The sequence below is a fragment of the Pleurodeles waltl genome, chromosome 6 (assembly GCF_031143425.1).
Source record: "Pleurodeles waltl isolate 20211129_DDA chromosome 6, aPleWal1.hap1.20221129, whole genome shotgun sequence".
NCBI classification, from domain to species: Eukaryota; Metazoa; Chordata; class Amphibia; order Caudata; family Salamandridae; genus Pleurodeles; species Pleurodeles waltl.
In genome coordinates this window covers 832,574,896-832,600,557 of record NC_090445.1, presented here as the reverse complement: position 1 = coordinate 832,600,557, position 25,662 = coordinate 832,574,896, and the positions used below count along the sequence as shown (strand labels likewise).

The 25,662-nt window shown below is 41.5% G+C and overlaps 1 protein-coding gene across 2 annotated transcripts in view; it reads right to left on the bottom strand.

Moving 5' to 3' along the window:
• The window catches only part of SEMA4G (semaphorin 4G), a 516,826-nt gene that overhangs the window by 233,286 nt on the left and 257,878 nt on the right, over positions 1–25,662 (bottom strand). For both annotated transcript variants that reach the window (XM_069239519.1, XM_069239518.1), the window contains one exon: positions 4,083–4,145. In XM_069239519.1, coding sequence (XP_069095620.1) covers positions 4,083–4,145 — 63 coding nt within the window. The remainder of the gene's footprint in view (positions 1–4,082; positions 4,146–25,662) is intronic.

Sequence of the window (25,662 nt, the reverse complement as noted above, 5' to 3'; positions counted from 1 at the left end):
ATTAGCTTTTACACCAGCTATGAGTGTCAATGTATGTGTGTCCCGAACAGCCCTGCGCGCACAACAGGGCTCCTCACTATTTAATTCACTTGCAAGAACCGAAGGCACGTTGAGTTTTTTCTGTTTCTTATTACGTTCTGCGAAGCACTTGTAATGACGTTCCCCATTAAGAACGGGACGTTGGTTTCCCAGATCACTGATGGGGTCCAGTCCTCTTTTTTCATCTGACCATCCCGGTTTGGAGTAAAACACTGCGCCATAAATTGACTGAGTTTGCTGAACCCTGTGGGAAGGATGGCGAGGAAAGGAGTCCCTTCACCCCCAGTACATAGACACATGTAAGCCCACTCACTGAGTTGTAATAGCATCATGTGGGTCACCCTGGCCCCCTCTCCACCCTTGCTGCTGGTAGTGGAGGGCGCTGCTGCAAAAGGGACTGCACAGCTCCACCTTACCCCCACTACAGATGGAACTCATGAAGCAGACAACTTAGGCCCATCACCTATGTGTAATTCCTGCCGGAAAAAAAAATACTGCAGTATCTGCAGGGCTCTCCCACTGAGAGTTGGATCAGGAGGGAAGTTCCATGCCGTGAGCCACTACCATGTAATTGTGCACTGATTCATTTGATTGCTTAGGCTGTATTGATGCTGGTGCACTATATCGATTGCACCATTGCAACATTGCACCAAACTGAACACGCAAACTATAACAAAAATATTTCTCAGTTGCAATGAACGCACAAGCCACATTTGCACATATATTTCTGGATTCCAGGGATTAACTTTAATAAGATATTTCAGGAATTCACTCACTGAACTGGCGTTAGTCTAATTTCTCACCAACCTTTGCACTACCAATGAAAGCAAAATGGAAAATGTATTTTTATCACTGCAAAGTTTCTGTAAATGTCCCACTGAGGTTGTCTTATTTGCACTGCAAATGTTAGCTCAAATCGAACCATCAAAAATAAGCATTAGCAAAGCCAATAGGTCTCGCATATATATGATCTATTGGCTTTGTCAATGTTTTTTTTAGCCATCTCGTACAACAGTGCAGCTGCTGCGCAGCATGGCTAAAAGTAAAAAACAAAACACATTATGATGCAGTCAGTGCTTGCTAGCTGTTTTTTTTTTTTATAACTTTCAACCACGCTTCTTTACAACATGGTTAAGAAAAAATTGGTCAAGGCAATAGGTATTGTACAGGCGAGACCTACAGGACTTTGCCAATACTTCTTCTTTATAGCTGAGGATGTGCCAGAGTGAATAGTTGATATTCTGAACCATGAAATTCCTCTGGCTAGGATTAGCAAAGTAAGTGTTTCACTAGAGAGGGTTGGAGCTTTCTAATGAGCTTTTGGGCCTGGCTTGTGGGGAGGTGGGTAGGGGGTGGCAAGGATCCGTGCTGAGATGGATAGCATTTTGAACCCCTTGCATCATCCCATTTACTGGGATTAAATCATACCTGAAAGGAGATGGACGCTTGTTCTTCCTTCCTCCTTTTGAGTGCAGACACCACTTTTGTTTTTTTAGGAAAGTGAACTGCAGTTCATGAAGGCAAGGCTTCCTTGAGTAGGTTTTTCCCTCCCATTCCTCATGTATTCAGAGGTTATGGCCTTGCTGGAGAGTTGAGCCTGATGGTTTCAGCACTACCAAGCTATTCTGCCATATGTAGGCTCTAAAATATATTAAACTGAGTACTTGCTTCTTGAGCTTCTGTGTGATAAAACAAGTTGGATCCCAGACATGTCAACTTGGCAATTCATTCTGCACAGCCGAGTGCAATTTAAATGAAAGAATACTGTAGCCTTTATGCATGCAAGAACACTGAAATACATGGGCTCCAGTGGCCTTAGTCAAAGAAAGATTACACACATTCTCCCTATGCCGATGACTTGGTCCTCAGAAATAAGTTAAAGAATGCCTCAAATTTGGTGTCTCCTATCAGGTTTTACAACTGTCCACCTTAATCACAAGGCAGATCACCAACATGATCTGTTTATTTAAAGTCTACTGCACCACTTTGAATCTTTCACTTTCACTCACTTGATCCCTGTTGCTACATATGTCAAAGGCCATGTCAAAGACTGGAAGTTTGCCTAAACAAATCCTCTTCAAGTACACCAGAATCCAATAATTGCATGGATCAGGCAATATTTCAGTTGTTTAATACTCCTAACTGCAGATGTGTTCTGTAATTCCCTAAAGAACATCCCCACAGCACAAATTCTGATCCTAAAAATGCATACAATAATTGGTACACTTAGGAAGTAATAAAAAAGTTTTTTGAAAAAATAAGCATACACAAAGTAACATTTCAGTCACAAAAGACTGCCAAATATTCAATCATCTTCCACCGTAGTAAAAATGCCACCAAGTTCACACAAGGAGTGTCAAAAGATCTAGGTCATAATCAGAAAAGTTTGTTCAAATTTGATTGACAGTTTCTAAAAATATTCCCATGAAAAACATAGATCTGAATCAGAATATAAGATTTACTACTCCTATTCTCTGATATTAGCCCTAGGTTTAAACTTTTATTGGCACTATTCAGTAAGATTTTCACTTGGATAGTAAGGTTTGCATGTGGGATCTTTTGTCAGACAACCATCCAGGTACAGGCCCTGAGCTGGGTATAACGATGAACTTCTACAGTGAACTCAAAATATACTTGACTTATGGTATTATTGGATCGCGCTGCTGGGTTCAACGTGCTAGTTGATGTATCTATATAGGCACTTGCTGAAGTGCACAGTTTGTATTATTCCTTATAGGGGGATATGTCAATATAAAAATGAGGCTGGCAGTCTATCGGAGAGCCTAACAAATGTTAACAAACAACAATAACTTAATGATACAGGAAAAAAACACAAAATGTGCTTCTAGCAAACAAACAGTTTACAAGAAGACATAATTGAACCCAAGGAAGCTCCAACCATAGTAAAGCCCACCTAAGATTTGTTTGCAAAAAAGTGTATATGAAGAACATTAATTCAATTTCTTGCCTAAGGAGTGAGGAGAGATTTCCACAATTTAGGGATACATACAACCAATGAAGACACACTTTCCGATTAGGGCACTTAGATTCACTTTAACTCCCAACGGCTCAAGGCCCTAGAGATGACCCCCTTTTTGACAAGAACCTCTGCTTTTCAGCACTGACTGCTTGATTTATATGGTAGACATTTTGATTCTTGCATTTATTGTCGGCTAGTGCAAATAGGTTAATTCTGAAGTGGTGCACTGGGGTGGTTCTTCCTAAAGAGCGGAAGAGTGTCGCCCCACCTGCTGCAAGTGCAGCAAGCAAACACTAATAAATAAAATTGTATAATAATGTCATTTTATTTTGCCACCAACTCACGCTGTGTACAATGGGTGCGTGAGGGAAGGGGGCCGTGCTGAGTCCATGAGTTTGCATTCAGTGAGCATGTCGGGTTGGCTGGCTGTCTTGTTACGGCCAGCCTGACATGCACACTGTAGACCCAGCAATCCCAGGGCTGTCATACAGCCAGGGTGTTGCAGGCACAAACTCCCAGCCTCAAAATGAGCGCTGGGTTAGCCTGCTCCCACCAATTCTGGAGCTGCTCTGATGCTGAAAACAGCATGAAAGCAGCTCCAGGATTGGTTGGATTCCCATTCCACTGAGCAGGAAGGAAGTCCTTCCATTCCTGCTCATGGACGCTGGGAGAGCTGCATATATGGTGAGTCTGGCACCATCATTAGAGTCCTGCTAGCCGCCACTAGTGGTGCAAACAAAAAAGTGTAGGTAGTTGACTAATCTCGCCAATGAGTGCAACACTGTCTTCATGGGCGAGAGTTTGTGCTAGGCAGAGACCCTACCTGACACTAGGCGAGGCACGATCTGTAATGAAACCATTGAACATACATTTTACTCCAGGCTTTACATATCCTAAGCATGCTTAAGATAATTCCTTAACGTTCTGTAATCTAACAGACCTTTCGCAATAGGGAACAAGACAAACCCTGCATGTACATGTTTCATTTTGATGTGCTCTGACTATTGAAATTCACGACTTATAAGGAAGTTCTACAGTGAAAACACTTATCCCAGGGCCTTACCTTATTGTTTTTCCCTTTTTGGTAGCAGTCGATCAGCCTGTCGGCGGAGGCTTCCCAATTTATCTGGAGGGAAAAGGAAATACGAGTTACCCAGCAGCATAGAGCAGACAGGCAACATATCAGCACTTCAATGATCTCAGTAAATTACCACATGGCCAAGCATATCATCTATACAGGTGGTCTCCTAGGTGACATTGCAATTGCGTTACAGCTGGTGGTACGATTGTAGTGCTTACATGCACTAGTAATGCATTAGCACCAATGGCAATGAATACTACACATCATTTCCTGATACTGGCAGCTACAGAAGTACAGGAAGAAGACTGACATTATTTTTGGAAAAACAAACAGCACCGTGCCAGAATGATTTGATTTGTAGGGTCAAGAACTATGCAGCACAATCAATCCTCTGTCATCACCTGAAGAGGACATCTACACATGCTTCAAGCAGTGACTTTGTTTCAAGTAGTGACAGCTGATTATGAATGTGAAACCACTGGGCGTGGAAGGTATACGAGAGCCTGGTTGTCTTGCTACTATCAAAACTGAATCCCTAAAAACCAACATCTTCTTAATCTAAATACTAGACATTGCAGTTTTGCAGTTTTTTAAATGAAATCACTGAGAGGCAATGCATGCATAATCATGTTAATGTACTTACGTTATCATACAGTTCCAAAATTGTGATCATGGATTCATCTCTCCTCTCTTCAACTGGAATCCAACAAGCATGAATGAGCTACCTGTGATCTTTACTGTAAGCGGCGGGATAAGCCTATCCCTTAAACTGCTTCACCGAACCTGGCTACTTTCTTGGAAGTGCTGGGGGGATCTCACCCATAGTTCTAACAGTGCCACAGGGCACAAAAATCATCTTCTCGAGGACTGACAAACCTGCCTGGGAAAATCCAGGAACTAGGCACATGCCTATCCAGGGGTATAGGAAGGCAAAGAGACAAAGCTAGGGGCAGATTATGGGGAGTGCTCCTTTCTGCTCGGCTCCTGCTGTACCTCCTTTCATACTATTGATGCCTGCATTCATGCCCCCTAAGATCAGTGCCTGCATTTTTTGCAAAAATCAATCTGCATGAAATCTGCACACAAAGCATCAGTGTGTCATGCTTCCATCAACTTGTGCAGTAACATGATGCACTCTCCGAATGTGGAAGGAGAATCTTAATCACACTGTGCATCCTAGTCACGCTTCATGACTGTAGTTTGTCCCACAAGTGGTGTCAAAGTGCCACTGTCTGACTACTGAAATAACTCCTGCCTGCTGACGCTTGTGTGTCAAACACCAGCACAAAGACTTTATTATAGTTCATAAAGGTTGACCATTGTCAACTGCATGTTTTAGAAATTGCACACTGAATTAAGTTATGTTTGTCAGTGAGTATGTATTGTGCATATCAGTGGTTCCCAACCTTTTGACTACTGAGGACACCCACTGAATCTTTACTGGAAGCCGGGGACCCAAAAGCTATTTTTACGATTTAAATTTCAAACATTAAAACAGTAATTTGCAAAAAATACACAAAAAAGTACACACCAAACAAATAGTCACATTTCAAAAGATCTAATTATTTTATATTGAAAAATATGCAAAAATCAAAACATTTTAATGGGAAGGTTGGTGCTGCATCTAAGCAACTAACTTTCCAATGTGTTTTTGGGGAAGTTGAATCTGCAGGTCAGATTTTATATTTCCCAGCCAATTTCTGTTTTTACTTTTAAGTCACACAAGATCTGAGAAGGATTTTTCACATAAATATGTGGTGGTGAAAGGAAGTTGAACCATAAGGGCCTCTAAGCCTAGCGTGGATTACGATTGTAACTTATGAACTGCACAGTAAAAAAAGAATCTCTATGACAAAAGCAGTGACCCACGGTGCTATGCACATAAAACACTGTTCTTTGCATGATACACATTCTTTCCAGCAGGCATATCCATCTGCGCTACCTTTGAGTCAAAACTGCCACTAGAGAAAACTCCCATCTCTCTCCCGCAGGTACATTATTCACTAGAGTTAACTTGACGCTTTTATTTTTACCCTAAAGTTGGTGGATGTATAAGGGACTTTGCAGTGCTTTTAAAACTGCCACACAAAGGAAATAATAAATATAAAAACATGCATGTGTTTGTCAGAGGCCCCAGCTGGAGAAGTGCCTTCCTCCCGGCCCAGGCCTAGGGACCCCTGAGAATGTGTCACGGACCGCTGGGGGTCCGCAGACCACACATTGGGAACCGCTGGTGTATATGGAGTACATCTAACCACAGCCTACCAATTGCCCAAGACACACTCCAAATGACAACCAACAACCCCAGGAGTAAAGCCCTTGACCCATCCCAGGAACCTAATCAAACCATGAATGCTTTAGAAAGCTTCCTAGGACCGTCCTTGTCACACAACTATTTATGAATCAAACAAACCACAGCAGGATGGGGCAAATAGCAAAAAAAAGTGGGTGTCTTGCTTGCCATGCACAAAAACATGAAATAAATGTATAAAATAGGGTCTTCCTGGAATTCAGAAAGGGATATGTTTGACATCTAGATGTGAAGATGAAATATTTCTCCTTCACTCTGGATGAACCAAGTCAACTATTCATCATTAGGCAGCCAACCATCGAGGATACACTTGCATCACATTTTCATATAATCTATGTTTTTGCTTTAGTTGACCAAGATCTTCATATTCAGCTTAGCAGTCCTTAGTTTAGTTGTGCTGTGTATAGATGTATTATGTGTTGTTATGCTGCGTTGAGTATGTTGCATTGCGCTATGGTGCAGTATTGTGTGTTGTGTTGCTAGTAATTTGAATATCGCTTTAGTACTCCCTTTATTCACGCCAACCTGCAGGGAAGGGGGTAGGAGAGATGAACAGAGACTCGCAGACAGGAAGCAAAGGGCAGGAGAGAGATGAGGAACAAATCTTGCACATGTCATGGATCTACTTAACATAAAATCCATCCATCATGGATCCCAAGTGTAGAAAAATATTTCAACTTTTCAAGGTATAATCAAAACTTGCCAAATTCTTACAAAAAGATTTTGTCCACAATCCTACTGTGCACATCCTCAGTAGCCCCAGGGTAGGGTAGTTTTGTCCTATAAAACTGCACTCTGACAATATACTATTCCGCACTGGAAGATGGAGGAAGCAGAGCAGAGTATTCTATTGGCGCAGGAGATAGGATGTTGGCGCCATCCTGTCCCTGACCCTTTGTACCAGCACCTCCATATATAGCAGTCACTGCATGACAGAACAGGCTGGATCGGGCAAAGAAAACACACTGCGAAAAACTGCACAACAGTGAAAGGTGATCACGACGGAAATGCTGTTGTAAAGCAGTCTTCCTTTGCTGCATTGCTACCAATAGTTTAGTCTCTAAGGCCCCCTATTCTGCATCTCTTAGGCAGTTATGAACTGCAAGACCTCCATCCCAAGTTTGATCTGGAAGCAATGAAGAGGAGGTAGCCCGCCTCTCTAGTCTAAGGTCTGGCTGGTCAGGGCCGGACCACCAGCCTAAAGCAGCCCTGACATATTTTGTCAAACCAGTCCCTAATGCTGTGGCGTAGGAGCGTCACCCCCCTGATCAAAGGAGGAAGAAGAGAAGCAGAAAAATAAAATGATACTAAAATAATTTTTATTATCAGTTTATTTTTCCGTTTAGATAGGGCTTGGAAGGCCAGCATTTTTTGCACTTCATAGGTGGCGGTGGGGGAAGGAGTGCTAGGTGCACACCAAGTGCGCATGTCGGTTTGGCCAGCTGTCCAAGGTCAACCAAACTGACATGTGCACTTAGAACTCTCCATCTGGCTGTGTTTCACAGCTGGGTGGAAACCAAGTGCAGACCCCCACTCCCTCCCTGAACGGCATTTCAGCCCGCTCAAGCCAATCCCAGCACTTTTTTCATGCTGTGTGACAGGTTCTTGATTGGGTGGGGAGGGGAGGAAGGCAGAAGCACCAAGGCAGCAGGAGTGGCCGAGACGAGGTAGCGCGGCTGGTAAGTTTTTTTTATTATTTGCCCCCCTCCGCACGCTGCCCCACCAGCCCTTCCTGCCAGCAGCCACCTCTGGTCCTTATAGGGTGCATAGAGAGCAAGCCTGACCAATACAATGGGGTTTAGGAAAAAATGGCACAAACGGTGCATTCTACAACACATTTTTGATAATATATTCAATTGTATTTGTTTTTAAAGCATAGTAAATGATGACCTGACAGTACACTAGGATATATCAATCTTTATTGGAGTTTTTCAATGATTCCCTCACCATCTAATAGTGACACTCATCTCACCATAGTCCCTCTCTCATATGTTTATAATTTGTTTAAAAAGCTTCTCTTACCAGAATAGGGTGTTGGAGCCCCTTACATCACACACACACACACACAATGAATCATATGTGTGTATTTCAGTGTGAACAAAATGTTGGCAAAGGGGACTACAATGTGTAGGATTCACGTCATCCATACTAGAAGGCATTTTTTAGGAGTGCTTGGTCTGGGGAAGCATAAACTCAGGAGTCAGAACGTAATGCAATAGTTAGTGTTGACTTTACTAATATTAATTTATTTCTACCCAAACAAACTCTTTTTTAGCAAAATTAGGATAATCAAAGGCTGGGAAAAACATAACTTTCTAACCTGTACTATACAGTTTGCATGCAGCTATTTGATGGTAGTTCAGAGTGCCCTGTGCTAGATTATTGTATTGTATTTTAATAGTATTTATATAACGCTTACTACCCCTGATGAGGCGTCAAATCGCTTTTCGGTGGGTAGCACGATACACCAGAACCCAAGAGGAATTAGTGGTGGATTAGTATAGGGAAATATGAGTACAGTTTTAGTATTATTATGACTTAATTTGAGCAGAGGATATGCAAGTTTGTTAGTTTGATTGTCTAGAGTAATGGAGGGACAGAGGAGGGAAGAATCCAGAAGTGTTAATTGGGAGTTTATAGTAATAGTGTGAGGCTTGGGATGAATAAATGGAGGAGAGAAGAGTCTGTGGAATGGGTTAGGGAGATCATGGTAGCAGGAGGGGTTTTGGATGAGTGAAAGGTGAGGTAAAAGAGGAAGAATGTAGTAGGGTTCTTTGGGAGATCATGGTAGTAAACTAAGGTTTGGATGAGCTAGATGTGGAAGAGGAGGGAAGAGCTTCGGCAGGGTTATTTTGGAGATGAAAAGTAGTAGAATGGGTTTGGGATGAGTCAGAGTGGGGATGGAGGATAGATCAAACCTACGCTTAAAGACTTTGCTGTATAAATGGCAAAAGACTTTGTCACTATCTAGCTCGGCGTGGATAGCACTGTGCTGATCCAATGCTTAAATACTTTGCTAGATAAACAGACATTTGAGGTGAGCAAATCTAGAGTGTCGCTGGTGTTGCAGGGTGCTCCTTACTAGAGCTGCTCTCCACCTAAACTTGGGAACTACCCAGAGTTCTCTATTCTCTTTTTTGCATAATTTATGCGTCACTCTAACCCTGAAAGGGATTTGTTTTGACTTATACTGGGTGCTCCCTTGTGTCTGGACAAAGCTAAACCTCTCTGATGAGCTCTAATGAGAGCGAAACACGTGTCAGGGGTTGCTTTTACTCATTTCAGGTTGGCTTGGATGGTATTTTATCAGTCCAAAGCTGTAATACTGTGCCTGGAGTGGTAAATGGCTTTTGTCATTTTACAGCTCGGCAAGGTTGATACTGTGTCAAACCTACGCTTAAAGACTTTGCTGTATAAATGGCAAAAGACTTTGTCACTATCTAGCTCGGCGTGGATAGCACTGTGCTGATCCAATGCTTAAATACTTTGCTAGATAAACAGACATTTGAGGTGAGCAAATCTAGAGTGTCGCTGGTGTTGCAGGGTGCTCCTTACTAGAGCTGCTCTCCACCTAAACTTGGGAACTACCCAGAGTTCTCTATTCTCTTTTTTGCATAATTTATGCGTCACTCTAACCCTGAAAGGGATTTGTTTTGATATATATATATATATACACATATATATATATATATATATATATATATATATATATATATATATATATATATACATTTACATACATATATTTATATATACATATTGGTTCTGAACAGCCCTAAAAATGGACTGTAGAGAAACAAAGTGCGCAGTAAGTAACTGTTAAAAATGAGACAATGTTCAAATAATGATATCGCCCACTGGAGGGTTACAAAATGGATGATGAGGACCACGAGTTCCAGAATGCAGTGCATGTGTAATCTACTAAAGTGAATCCAATAGAGGGTTAAAACAGTGAAATGATGGAAACTGCTAATGTGATCCTCATTTGATAAATGAACATTTCATCTTGTTTTAGAAAAAATTATAAAAGCATTTTCATTATGGCAAGGAACTGATGGCAGATGTCCCTGTCATGATGAATTTCATTACCATCATGGGGGTCCACTAGGGGGCCACGATAACTTTAAAACAGACAGCATGGCTCTGCTCTGGCAGTTTATTCCTGTGAACAAGGTCGTGAGGACCGAAACCCGTCAGGATTGCCGTTTCAAATGAAAAGATTTAGGACCTGTTACTTGCTGTCATGAAAATAAATTGAACTTACTTCATCTTCGAGAGTGCAACTTGCCTTTCTTTGAGAAGGGGTCTTGGAAAATATATATATATATATACATACATTGACATACATATATATATATATATACATATATATATATAATCCTGAGTAAATATACATTTGTTAAACAGGTTTAAAGAGTAGGTGTGTAATTTATTGTTATGACATAGTAGTGATACATATTTCCTAAAGAACTATACATATCTAGAATATACACACAATCAGATTAAAAATATTTATCAACACAGGCATATGGAGTCCATTGCTGTTTGAATATGGTGGTTATGAGGAAAGGAAAGAGCCAACTCTTGAATAGTCTTTTGAAGACAAAATAGTTATCCGTGGATCTTATATTTCGGGGTAATGAATTCCATAGTTTGGCTCCTTGAACGGAGAAGGATGTACCACCTATAGTCTTTTTCTTGTATGGTGGTGTTCTAAGGTGGGGTGCCAATCTTGAGCTGAGGTTTCTTTGTTGAATGTATTTGGTTATTTTGTTTCTGATAAAAAGTGGTCCTGTTCCATTTATAGCTTTGTGGGTGATACAAAGCAGCTTGAAGGGGGATCTCAAGGCAGGGGAGATGTGGGCTTGTGGCTTTACATGTAATAGTAGCCTGGCAGCGGAGTTCTGAATACGCTGTAGTTTTTTATAATAGATAGAGATGATCCATGGAAGAGGCCATTAGGTAATCTGGTTTGGATAGTACAAGAGAGATAGTAGCCTGCACATTGTGTGGAAATCCGAGGTGGGGGAAGATGCGTTGCAGAGACTTCAAGGTGATGAAACTTGTATGTGCTTATTTGTCCACTTGGGCATTCACTGTTAACTTGGAGTCCACGGTAATTCCAAGGTTTTTAACTTCCTCAGATAATTGAGGAGGCGGTACGAGATCGTCAGGCCAGGCGCATAGTTGGTCATAATTTTTCCAGTCACCACATCACTATTTCCGTTTTGGAGGCATTTAGTTTGAGATGGCTCCAAGTCATCCACTGATCAATGGCTCTGATTCAACTGAAGATTTGTGAGTTTTCAATGTTTTTGGGTCATTCCAATTTAAGTAGTATTTGTGTGTCATCTGCATAGTTGTAGCATGTGAGCTGAAAATCATTGATCAGTTCAGGTAATGATATCATGAAGATGTTGAAAAGCAAAGGTGAGATGATTGATCCTTGGGGGACCCCTGCTTTTGTGAGGTATGGATTGGACAAAAAGGGGTGGAATAGATAATATTAGTTCTGTTTTGAGGGTAGGATGTAATCCAGTTGAGAGCAGTCCCTTCTATGCCAGCTTTGTGGAGTCTTTGAATTAGGGTGTCATGGTCAACTGTATCAAAGGCGGCCGAGAGGTCCAAGAGAAGTAGTGCAGCAACTCCATTGTAGTTGACTGTGTTTTGAAGATCATCCCAGAATTGATTGTAATTTATTTACTGCACAGTAAATAAAAAGGAGCTCTGTGACAAAAGCAGTATCTCACTGAGGTATGCACATAAAACACTGTTCTGTGATCTGCACAATATACGTTCTTTCCAGCAGGCATATTAACCCTCTGCACTACCTTAGAAAAGTCAGAACTGCCACTAAACAATATCCCAATTTTTCGCCAGCGGGTACATTAATCAAGAGTAATCTCTGCACTTGTATTGTTGCCTGGAAACTGTTGGATATACAAGGAACTTTGTGGGGCTTTTAAAAATGCTGCACTGCTACAAAATCTCCCCCCAGTAACAAAAGCACTCCTGCACCCTTCCTGGCTCACAGGGAAATGCCCGATGCCCGGTGCGGCCAATCCAGCCTCCTAGCCAGTAGTTGTGTGTGTCATTCATCAGTATGCGTCGTCGGGTACCTTCGCATTTATTCCTGCTGACTGACTGCCTTGACTGGTTTATACGACAAGCCTCTCGAGCACATGGGTGACTCAAGCCTCTTGCTCTATGAATTTCATCAGAGATATTTATTGTTTCAGCCGGAGTAGCTCTGAGCACGGCATCGCAAACAGTGATCAACTGCTGATGTCAGTAGCCTGTGATTAGAATATTAATCGTGTGACACACTTGCAGCGTACACCTGGCCTCATGGAATGGTTCAGCTTCTGGGCTGTAATAATAAAGACAGAGGGAAAAAGAGGGTTCTTTGCTCCTTAACTACTGGGCCTTCTACCCCCCTCCCAGTGCTGAGCCATTGTTTGGCTATTTGTGGTAGTTCACACATAGGGCTCCATAACATTTTGTCCACATAAAGTATCCACAACAAATTTGTGTTATTTTTTCATCATCCTGGGGATTCTAAATGTACCCATGGTTTGTGGATTCCACTCGATGGGACTGAGAAAATTGGCAAAATATAACCACATTTTGATTTTTTTCTGAAAAATAGGAAAAAAAGTGCTCCGGATAAAAGAGTCTGACTTCTCCCCAAAAATAGCATCAACAAATGGTTTGCTCTGCTAAAGTCACCATCTTCCCAGCTTTCAAGAACATGCAGAGTTGAATAAAAAAAAATGTTTACCACAGTTTTGGTATTTTTTCAAAGAGGGAGCCCATTTTTCCTCTTTTTTGTGCTCTCAATTTACTTCCAGTTTGAGGTAGAAACCAGTGTAAAATCAAAGGGTGATCCAGGAAAGCTGTAGATTTCTGAAAAGTAGACAAAATTCCGAATTCAGCAACGGGTCACATGTGGGGTTCCCACAGAAGGATATAATTGCAGGTCCTGATGTTTAAAATAATAATAATTATATGAAACAATTGAATAAGTATATGTGTTATATGATGAACACTTGTTTATGTGATGCTATGTATTTAAGATATATGTTTTTGAGCAATGTCCCTGAGATGTGTCCATATGATTTAGTCAAATCTGTTTTGTCATTTTCAGATATCAATATATTTTTTTCACTGTATGCGGACACAATTTAACAGATTAATCATGAGAAACTATTTCCTGTCTCAAGTGTGGGGTTTGGTGTACATGTAAACAGGAACATTGAAAGTGATTACTGAAAAAGAATGATATGCTTATACAATACGAGCCCCGAGTAATAACAAGGCTGTGTAAGTGTTTGTCATATCTATGGCTGATGGGGGTTATTATGGTATTGTTAGTTTGTATACTAATCCCTCCCCCGAATTCCTGCATTGGATCATACCCCGTTTCTTCTTCTAGACTGAAAATACCGCATTATCAGATACTCCTCTCCCTCACCCAGGTTAGTCCATTAGCATCTGCACTTTCTGAAATCTTTCCACTCTTGATCTGTATTTACCACCTTTCTCTGGGAAAATGGCGCAGGCAGCCTCACCTTTTGTGTGTAATGGGTTTACGGTTTTCTCTAGAAGTACTCAATGCAAGCGATGGTAGTAGCACAATAAGATGTATACACCTATTTGTATTCTCTTCAGCGTACTCCTTTGTACAAGTGTGTACTTCCCTTTTCACCATTGCACATGGCTCACAGAACCTACTGCACTTAGGATGTTCCAAAATGGTAAAAGGAGGTAGAGAAAGAGGGATGGGTGGAGTAGGATAGAAGGAGCGAGAGAGAGAGAGAGAGAGGAGAGTGAGGGCTGTGGAGAGAGAGGGTGGGAAGAGAGTGAATGTGTGTGTGTGCGCTCACACAAACCCCCAGATAGACGTTTCATTCATCCTTTTACCCAGTGATGCATCCTACTGCAAATTTACCCGTTTTCAGGGAACCCTTGAGTGTTCTCTGCAGTTCCAGGTTGCAAAACTTCAACACTGCTTCATATGCTTCTATATGCACAGATTAGAAAACTATTATCCATTGACAACCTGGCCCGAAGAACATGGAGCACCACCACCTAATGCAAAGAATAGTTTAAAAACACCTAGAAATTATCATGAATGGAGCACATCATGTTCCATCCGAACTGCTAAATGACGGAACTCTGGAAGGTGAAGACAGCCCTAATCTGCTGGCGACAAAAGACCTGTACTAATCCGCTATCCCTTATAAAGTTAAGGATAACAGAATCTTATTTAATAAGAGTAACAATATGTACATTTAAAAAAGAATACACCCATTTGAAATCATTGTTGCAAAGTTTTCTCCCTGTACAGTATGTCAGTAATAAATTAATGGGCGTGAATGCATGGATGTTTCTTTAACTTCTGTTTAACCAAACATAATTCTAATCCTGACAAGGTTAGTAGTGTGACAAGTACACAAATGTAAGAAATTCATTTCACAATGGAACTCAGCACAATCTGGAACTAGTGTCCATGAGAAGAATAGTTCAAATGTCACAACACTAAATGGAAACACCTTTAACACCTTTAACAATGGCGACGAGGATGGGCTATTGTGGGTAAGAGAAATACTTTATTTTGGATAAAATGCACTAGTTCGATACAGGAGCGATGTAAACAATCCGCATTAACCGCCGCCGCTAGAATTCCCGGTTCCCTTCCTTGCGACCTAGATCGAATGTAGATCTCAATTCTACATTAGATCCACGCGCCACACATCTTTCCCCTTACTAAAAAAACAATCGGAAAAAAAAACATACAACAATATATACATGTATACGATTCCAATTTCCAAATAGTCCAAATCATCGTGTCCTGTGAACGTTGTAAGGGTTTTGGATGGTGTTGTTCAACTTGAAGATTGAGGAATACGCAACTTGCGGCATGTGAGTTTGTTTAAAGTGAGTGACACTTACAAAAGCAAGGTGTGTAATGATTCGGATGAAGATAATGGATATTTGTGGGGAGATGATTCCATATTGCAGTCAGAGGAAGTGCGTTCTGGTGGGGTTGAAGGGAGTGACTCTAGGGATCATGTGAATAGTATGATACCTATTCGGAAAAGTCAGAGGGAAAGGAAATTACCAAGGCATTTCAATGAATTTGTGATGGGAAGTAAATAAGTAATGGTTATGGTACATCTATTTGGAAATTGAAATTGTATACATGTATATATTGTTGTGTGTTTTTTCCCTTTAGTTTGTTTAGTAAGGGAAATGTGGCGCGTTGATCAAATGTAGAATGGAGATCTACATTCGATCTACGTCGCAAGGAAGGGAACCGGGAATTCAAGCGGCGGCGGTTAATGGCGATGCGGATTGTTTACATCACTCCTGTATCGAACTAGTACATTTCATCCAAAATAAAGTATTTCTCTTACCCGGTTGTCCTCCTCTTAACACTTGTCCTTAGAATGCAAGTCGTGAGCTGATAGCTTTGCCAATGTCTGTCTGAACAGTATTGTTCAAAAAAGTAAAATAAAAAAACATTTCAAGTGAGGGAAAACCGAATAAATCAGAGGCAGCACCTCCACTGTCGCAAACGAGCGTTGCCCTCCGCCAGCAACAGCAGCTGCAAAACTTTTACAATAAAACCATAATAAACATGTTTATAATGGTTTTATTGTAAAGGGGGTGGGTCCACGGGCGATAACAGGGACGGAGGGGGAGAGTGCAGCACTCCCCCTGGGTGCGCATGTATGTTTGGCCAGCCATCTCAGACCAGCCAAACACACATGCACACTGAGATGTCTCCAACCTGGCACTCTGTTGCCAGGTTGGAGAGAGCAGGCAGAGGCTTCCACTCTGCTTTGGGGCGCCAAGCCGGGGTGCTCCGTCCAGTCCTAACGCTACTTTCATGCTGCCAGCAGCATGAATGCAGTGTTAGGACTGGCCGCAGGGCAGGCTGGGAGCCTGTGCCTGCAGCGAGGACAGCGGCGTGGAAAGGAAGGTACATTTAAAAAAATATATATATTTATTATTTTTGTCATTCCTTCCTCCCCTGCCACATGCTGCATCACCCCGCTCCTTCTCCTCGTGACTGAAACACATATCTTTGACAAAGCCTAATTTACTTTCCACAGGATTAAGCCATTTGCTCCTCTGCAGTAGCCCAGGGAGAAAAGAGGCGAAGTGTCATGAAAAGCACACCTTCTGCCTTAAATGCCAGCTGAGCGAGTACAGCAGATGGACACTTCCTAAGCACCATGAAAACCTTCAAGTGTCAAAGCTTCTACTTTCATGCAGTAGAAGATAAATGAAAATCCACCCTTAAAGTCTGCTCTTCATCCATACACCAACAAAAATATCCATGTTTCTTCGGTTTCACAGAGAAGCTCGGAGGGTTGGGGAAGAAACACAGTGAGGGTGGTGGGATTTGAAGGATGTAAAAGTAGATGAGGGAGAGACCTGGAAAACTCAACAATTCTCATGGAGTACTGAAAGAAATAAAAAAAAGTAGTTTCTTGAATGTGAGCCTTGGAAGGATACAAGTCAGCAGGTCAAAAGGATCATAAAGAAGATATGCTACAAGGGAGGGATAAACATAAGAGGAAGGCAAGCCATTTGATAAGAAGCAAGTAAATGAAAGCGACAATAAAGCCAAACAATTATAAGTAACGGGGGTCTGCAAGCTCACATTAAGTCCACCATAGGTCTTTAGCAACTAGACAGTGGGTGCTGAACGATAGGATCAACCAATTGAAGATTCTGCTGTCCCTTGCAGCCTTTGAAATAGCTGTGCAAGATTCCTCACATCGGAAATATATTCCTTTAATATTCTGCATTCAGGTTTTCCACATAATCATCTGACCAGGTAAATCAGGCAGTTTGGCAGACCATTTAATAACTGTCTCCATGTTAACAAGGCATATCAGTAACATTTTATTCGATTCACTCTATCCACATGCACCAAATGGTCGGTATGTATGGCATGTATAACCATGGTGAATTGAAGTTTCACAATCAAATGTACAAAAAAAGGATGCTAACGGGTTCCTTGTGATGTCCTGATGAAAGCCGACTAGCCCGGTGAGGCGCTGCTGTGCTGGCTGAAACATGTTAACCAAGGGATACAGAGGATACTAATTTCCTTAAAGGATCCGCATTTGCTTTAAATTCTGTCAGGATGCCTTTGAAAATAAAATTAATGATCAGAACACCCTAGACTATTTTAAATCTAGGATCTCACCCAATAACCAAAGAGCTCCCTTGGCTACCAAGGTTGAGCATGTACAGATACACTAGATATCTGGATGAAGACTCTATGACGAAGCATGCCAGTTGGAATTCCAATGGGTAAGAGTCCTTTTAATACCAAAGGGTGATCCCCTTGAGCTGGTATGGAGAAATAGGCTAAGTACGGCAGGGGTTCCCTCCTGTCCTTTTTGTATATTTCAGAAGTGTCAGGCAGAAATTGAGGAAGTTGTATCTGGCAATAATGTTTGGCTTTCAGGCTAGAGTTGAGAGTTAGGAGGAGATACAGGAGTGATCAAACCATGCTTGTGAGTTAGAGGACACAAGGTTAAATGTGAAAATGAGGCCAAGTGTGTAACTTGACTGGCACACAACCTGTTTGAAACTGTGAACCTGCATACCTTTGAGGCGGTCTGTAAAAGTTTTGGCATCTGGGTTATCACCACCCAGTTAAACTTTCCCTTGATCACAATTTTACTGGCATTAGTCTGTAAATGGAGTCTGAGGAACACATTCATGAAGGCAGGGTTATGACCGGATGCCAGTAGACTCAGTCGATCTCAATGTACCACTGACTTTATTTTTGAGGGCTTGGGGGATCTTTTTGAACACCAGCAAGTCCCAGTCTTTGGCTTTAATCATGATTCTTCCGCTGCTGTGAAATGTTTACTGATGCTGGCAAGGGAGATGGTAGTGTCATGCCTTTGGCCACTTTGAATCTCTGAGAAATGAGAGCTTAGACTGTATTAAGGCAGGATTCTGCGTTGGTTGTGAAAAAGAGACAGTCAATCCTAAGGCTTACGCAGATGCCAGCTACAAGGACTAGTGCTCACTGTGGTGACCTTCAGTCTTTTTCTTGCGTATTTGGACATTGAGGGAGGCAGATTTCGGCTGGCGAAGTTTTTAGAACCTTGGCACTGTATTTGTGGTTCACGGCTGTCTCTTATGCTATTTAACATTTCCGTGGTGAAAGTGTTTATACAGAGGCTTCTGGGCATGAAGGGTTTGTGAGGGTAGATGGGTGGGCAGGTTTTAAAGGCCAAAAACCGCTTTGCTAAGGTCCTAAGGCAATAGTGAGGTGTGGCTCCAGGGTAAGTGAGGCGCATGTGTGGCAATAATTTCACAATGTTAAAACATGAAAATAGGAAGGTGTGACATGTAAGGACCCCCCTCTGTTGAGGGTAGCTGCAGTCAGCTTCCACTTGGAGATAAAAGCATGTTTTTAGTCGTAAGTTTACAAGTAAAAGGAAGTAGGCAAAGCCCAAAAATCAGAAAATGTACATCCAGTAGAAACTGCGGTTTCCGTGAGAGCCAGGTATACAATACAGATTGATTTTTATAAACCATTTCATCATTGTTAAACATTCCCATTTGTGGATTTTGACATTTAGGATGTGAGCACTGTAGATGACTGTCCACCCTCCTCTCTCAACATAGACAGAAGAAACAGGTATGATCAATGGATCACATATGGTGAAATAGTCTACTCAAATTAGGTTATGATTTCAAGTAAACAGGTCAAAAGACAGATGAAAATCATACCTGTGCAGGGCATTTTCAGAAATATCTAGAAACCTATAATTATTTCAGAAATCAGACACCCTGAGATGCAGCCTTTGAAATGGCTGTGCAAGCTTCCTCACATCTGAAAAATATTCCTTTAACATTCTGCATACAGGTTTTCCACATAATCATCTAGCCACGTAAATCAGGCATACAGTTTGGCAGACCCTTTGATAACTGCCTCATCCTACATTTTACAAATGAGACAATTCTACTTGCTATGGCAAACACCCTGCCAGGGTTACCTCTAGTGAGTAGCCTTGAGATATTCTCCCTAACGTGTTACCTTCTCGTCACGCACAAACAAAGAACACAGCCCAGGAGGCAACTTCAAAAGGTGTTTGTTTCTCCCTCCTCAATGGTAAATACGCTTTTCATTTCTGGTCTCATCAGACAACAGATGGCTTATTTTCCGAGGATCGCGTTTACATTGGAATAATATATTAAGCAATTCGAGGGCCGCAACTTGGTCAGCTGAGTATAAGGAGCCTGAGAGGCTGTTTCAAAACACAGATTCCAAATCTAAAGGATATTAAGAGAGAATACATTTGAATCAAGTAATATTTTAGAGCAGAGGTATCCAGGGTAGAACACAGTATTCACGCCCTATTTGAAAGATATTCACATTTTATATCTATCCTATGTGGAGAACAAGAACATCTGGAATAGATTTGACCTAGGTAGGACACCCCTATTGTAAAGTACGTCCAAGTGTACTGTTTGTGCGACATAAACTGTTACAGTTCACATACTTGCTCTTACAACAACAACCTCCCAGAAATAAACAGGAAAAGCACGATCACCAGAGGGAGGAAGAGTTTTTAAAGCAAAATCTAACAGCTGATCTCTTAATGTTGGCAGGGGGACGGGCAGGGGGAGGCTGGCCTTGTCGTGTTTAACTTGCTCTCAGAGCTTTGCAACAAAAGGGCTTCTTTCAGCGTCACAGGATCGGCACTCTTTAGCCCATTACAAAGCAGTGCAGCCACGCGAACACCAACACTTGTCCCACAGACTCAAAGGAAATGAAATAAGAAAACATTATAGCTGTCTTATTGGAATACAGCTGTTTCTTTAATGAAGTGGTGAACTAGTGCATCACTTAAAGAGTTATAGATGGGTACGAGGGTGTTTTTTCACCTGGGTGGTTTAAGTTACATCACATAGTCAACAGAGAAGATGGATTAATCACTGTTTAGCCATCTATAATTGTATTTTTTATGCTATATATGGCCACCCAAATCATCTGGCCCTGCTCCCAACTTCTACGTAGGGGTAGCGGAGTAATGGCAGAGCCATACATAACATGACCTGCCTGCCAAATAATGAAAACAAGACTGGCCTCCAGCCACCCACCCCAGCCACCCTCTCAAAATAACCCTCCTTACGAATCCAAATTTAAAATAAAATACCTAGACTCCTGGCAACACCCAAAAACCCGATGTGCCTTCTGACTCCACCTAACCGTTTACAGAAGCTCTTTGGGAACTACTGGGCAGTGCGGGTTGTTTTCTCCTGTCAGCGTGGGTCTTAAGAGCCTACCCCGCTCTATCATTATTCTGTGGCCATGAGAACATCTTGCAGAAGTTGTTCAACACAGAAGAAGAGGCCCAATGTCCCCCCACCTCATCAACAGCATATTCCAATTGCAGTGCCTATGCCACGATAACTGTTAGGCCTAAAGAGCACCATGGGTGACCACTCAAGGTGTTCATTCACAAACTCAGTAACTTGTAGAAATCCACACCGGAGGAACAAAATTGAGGGCAGATCCTCTGATTCGCCTACTAAAAAACATTGGAGGCACCCAAGCACTTTCTGCGACTTTTAACATGGACATTTCTTCACAGTTCTGGTTTGTAGAACATAAAATGCTCTTTACTATCACAGCCACAGAAGGTCAAACAACCTGGCCTTCAGAGAGCAATTGAAAACACTCCTTCTCTAAACCTGGTGCTGTTGAGATCTCAGGTGGAAAGACCAACAACTAAATTCAATCAACAGTGTTGTGCTATGCAACTCTCACCTCTCATTCACTAACTTACTTGTTCACTCGCACACTTGCACACTTACTCCCTCCCTCACTCACTTGCTGCTCATCTCACTCATGGAGGATCCCATGCTAATGCCATCACTCACATTCTTGTCCACTTACTCCCTCATTCATTTGCTCACTCACATATTGACACTTGCTAATTACTTTGCTTACTCCAAGTATTAGTGCAGACGATCAGTAAAGCTAATCAATTTCTGTCTGATTCCAAGTCTAGGTATTAGTGTTAAAATAATTGTCCTTATCGTCTTTCACTATTGTTAGGTTTACTACTTGACAAAATGTTATTCTTTCAACATTCACTGCTTCCTACCCACAACTGAAGGCAAGGTGGTGCAGCCTCCGTATCCTAGGTCTTAAGTTGTTCTGAGGCAACCTAGATATTTGGGATGGCATAGTAAATTATGTACTTAGTTCTGTATACCTTAGTGTTCTAATTTTCATTTTATTTCATTTTATATTTTATGTTTTACAGCGTTTTTGTCAGCCCACTCTAAAAATGTTATATGGAGCGAAGAATGGGAGAAAGGAAATGCAAGAGAGAGGGAGCAAACTCAAGAATAAACAAACAGGTTAAATTGAAAGAGAATGCAAAAGATTTAAAAATCGTAGCCAACGAAGAAAATTAATGTGTAGGAGAAAGAAGCAGAAGGAGCAATAGAGAAGAGTAGTCAAATTGCAGAGTTGTAGAGTGAGTGAAGATGGACAAGAGCATAGGTTGGGAGACCGAAAAGAAGGGCCGAGCAGTAGTCAACCCAAGATTAAATGAGAGTCGAAAAAATAACATTGTTAGCTTGGAGAGTAAGAAAGGGTCGACTTTGTGTAGACTGCAACCACTTGACAAAGAAGGGTTATTATAAAACATTTTCAACTTAAATGCTAGGCACGGAAAATATAAACAATGCAATTACATTGAAAAGTGACAACAATTTAGAAAAGAAGTCTTGAACAGTTGCTATGTGGTCCATTTTACTGAAGACTGTTAAGGTGATTGACAGGAATCCTATAGTTTGGGGGCGAAGAATCCCAAACACTCAACTCTTGTGAGGGATAATTGTGGATTGTGAAAGGATCCAGCATTGTCGTAGTTCAGGCTTCAAGGTCCAGACATGAGGCATAAGTCACTTCCCTCAGATGAACAGATGGGATAAAAGCTTCTATTTTGATGCCCATATTGTGTGATATTCAATAATCACACCGATGAATCCTGCAGGAGGACTGAAGGAAATGGTGTTCTTTGAGCACCTTCATAGCTCCTGATAGCCCTCTGAACGTATGGGTACAACAACACATGAGCACAGAGCAGATGAAGAGAAATCTTCTCAGTAAATTAAATAGAAGCTTTGCAATGGTGCACACAAACTTTTAATCCTGTGCAGATCAACATCACATAGGCTTCCTCCTAGCTCATGTAATTAAGGACTTCAGCATGAAGGTGCTCTTATGATAGGTGTATTAGGGCACTTTGGGATATATATGTTGGGTGATACAGAGGTATTATGATTTTGTTTTGATTATGGTGTGTATTTGGTGCCTGTGTTCTAGATCACTGGTTGTTAATCTGTGGCATGGGGACACCTTGGTGTCCGTGAAGCCTACCCTGGGGATCTGCAACTGCTTACAAATTTAAATATTAACACATTGATAAAGTGTATATACATGAAAAAGTGAAATGCAGCATTTTAAAGTTCAAAATGTTCTGTAAATGTGAACAAATTTGAAATTGGAGGCTAAAAATTAAGTTGCTATGACCAGACTGACTTGTGGGACAGTGGAAGTTCATTAAATAGATTATAGAATGGACGATGTTAAACTTAAAATTCATTTTTTTCAAATTTGTTTGTGAATTAAAAAAAATATGTCATCATTTGTATAGTGTTTTGTGTTTCCAATCATCGAAATCGCTCAGGCTGGGCCCCCCGGCTTCCATTAATGACTCATTGAGTGTTCACAGAAGCTAAAAGGTTAAGAAGCACTGTTCTAGATGAAGAGTTGAGCACTGAGCACTGGTCTGGCTTTTCAACCCCGTCCATGAAAATCTGTTTTAAATAGGGTAGGCAACAAATGAAGTGTGGTCCTCTTTACCTGCATCTGAATTATCAGAACTGAGGTGAGAAGCTGTACGGATAAAGTCAGTCTGACTGCTGGTGGTGTGGATCTTGAAGAAGAGCAATTCCTCAGGAGCAAGTGGGTGATATGTGCCCCCAAACTGAGCGACTCATAGAGTTCTAAATAAGATTTATCTGCTTTTATGAACAAATAATATTTTCTCTTCAACTGTAAGCCCTACTTGCTTAAACAACCTTATGCCATGCAAACTTCTAAATAAGCAAACATATCTGGGGTACATCCCTAAACCTTTGTGGCACATTATTATGACGTACATTCACATGTCATAATGGCGTATTGCACACACCCATATTTGAAATATATACATACCTCATATGTCATATTGGGAACCAATTTTTCTGATGAATGTATAGCACAACAAGGTATATTGGGAACACCCTTTTATGACTTGCATACTCATATCACTAGTTAAAGGAATGGGGTTATCGCATGACACTGTTGTTGATGTGTGGGGGTCTGGAGATTTACATTCACCGTCATGAACATGAAGACATTTCTAGGGTCATGGATAGAAGATATCTGCTGGCTGACATCCTACAGATAAGTGTTATGCAGTCTGCTTGGGCTTTTGGGTGAATGTATGGGTATGGAGCACCTCTCATCATTCAGCTGTGATCTCTGACTGGCAGGCAGGTGCTTGTGAGGCTGCTTAAAATGTTTAAAGTATGCTTTTTTGACTAACGTTGGAAGTTAGAGAGTGGCTGCGAGCAGTAAAGGAGGTGCAAGGTTGTGCAACTAAAATGTTTACTGAGGGGGATCTGAAATCTAGATGAACAGTCTCATGCTACTGATAGGGGCCCCAAGTCCATTCTTCGGGGTTCATAAAGGTAGAGTCTGCCTTTGTAACTTTTGAAAGGCCTGGATGAGGGTTATACTCCAGGATAACACAATCCAGGATACACTAACACGATACCACAGAGAGACTCATGCAATTGCTGCTGACTAGACAACGTATACGTAGAAGTGCATAGTGACTGCAATGTGTTCCTGATCCTGAAGGGTCTAGATACTATGTCCAATGTAGGTAGACATGCTAAGGTCTACAAAAGTCTTTTGGATTTAACATGAGCTCTTTGAGTTAAATCAATGCTCACTTTAGAGTAACCCTGATTCAGATGCCCTGTGCCTAGGGAAAACCTGCCATTGCCAATGTAATTGATTATTTCTGGAAGCTTAGAAAGTATCTCTTTTACAGGTCTAGTCTGGTGTTTACAGGCAAATTGGCTCCTTGGATAGGGTGTCATTAACTGTAGCCATTGTTTGGATGAGTGACAAATGGTGTAAAATTACTTTTAGCAACTAGCAAGTCTCCAATCAAGACAATGGGATAGTGTGTGACGTAATGCCTTAATTAAAGAGAAGCAGTATTAGAGTCAGTAAGGTCTGGGGGTTAGGAGAATCCGTTTCAGAGGTTTCTCTTTGACATGGTCAGAGGATCAGAGAGACTCTTGTGGATCTACATACCCTTCCATCCTTCTGCAGTCAATACAATGGGTACCATTGAGTTGAGTAACAGTAAACATCAGTCTTGCTGTGAAAAACATCAATGCACCAATAGTGTTCGGTCTGTAGACGTGTCCAACAAATATGATATAAATAAAGAAAATACACACATACACACACCCATCAATGCACCTAAATTCAGATGATTTGCTGTCACTCTTCTGAGAGAGGAAGACTACTAATCTGTATCCCTGATGATCTTTTCATAGCACCGAGTAGTGAGTGTGTAGAGTAGTGCTCTGTAGCCTGTGAAGATGTGAGGGGATACTACAGAATATCTACAGGAAAAAGACCTGATAGGTCACCCAGGGAAAGAGTGATCCTAGATTGCATGTGGAAGTTATTCTAACATCAGATGAGATACAGCCCCAGACAAGAAACACAAGGTTAGAGACTCCAGATATAGAAGATACAACCTCTTAGGAATTTACATTTTTGTGGTCTTTAAAGACTTGAAAATCCCACAACAAAGGACTACTTCGGTTCCCCAGTCTACATTCCACACTCCACGCTGGTCTGAGTACTGAGAATACTTATCATATTTAAGCACATAGAAGCGGTTAACCACTTTTAATTTTGTGGTGCCTATCTTAACTGTTTATACCTCCCATGGCTAGAATGGAACACAGTGGCCAAGCTACAATCTGCTGGAGCCCCTCATTGCCCCATAAGTGGCAGCCTCTGCCCTGACACACTTCTCTGTGGATAGGAACCATATGGCCTTGTACCATGTTTTACTCTCGATCTTTTGCTGCCTGGAAGACCTTAAGAAA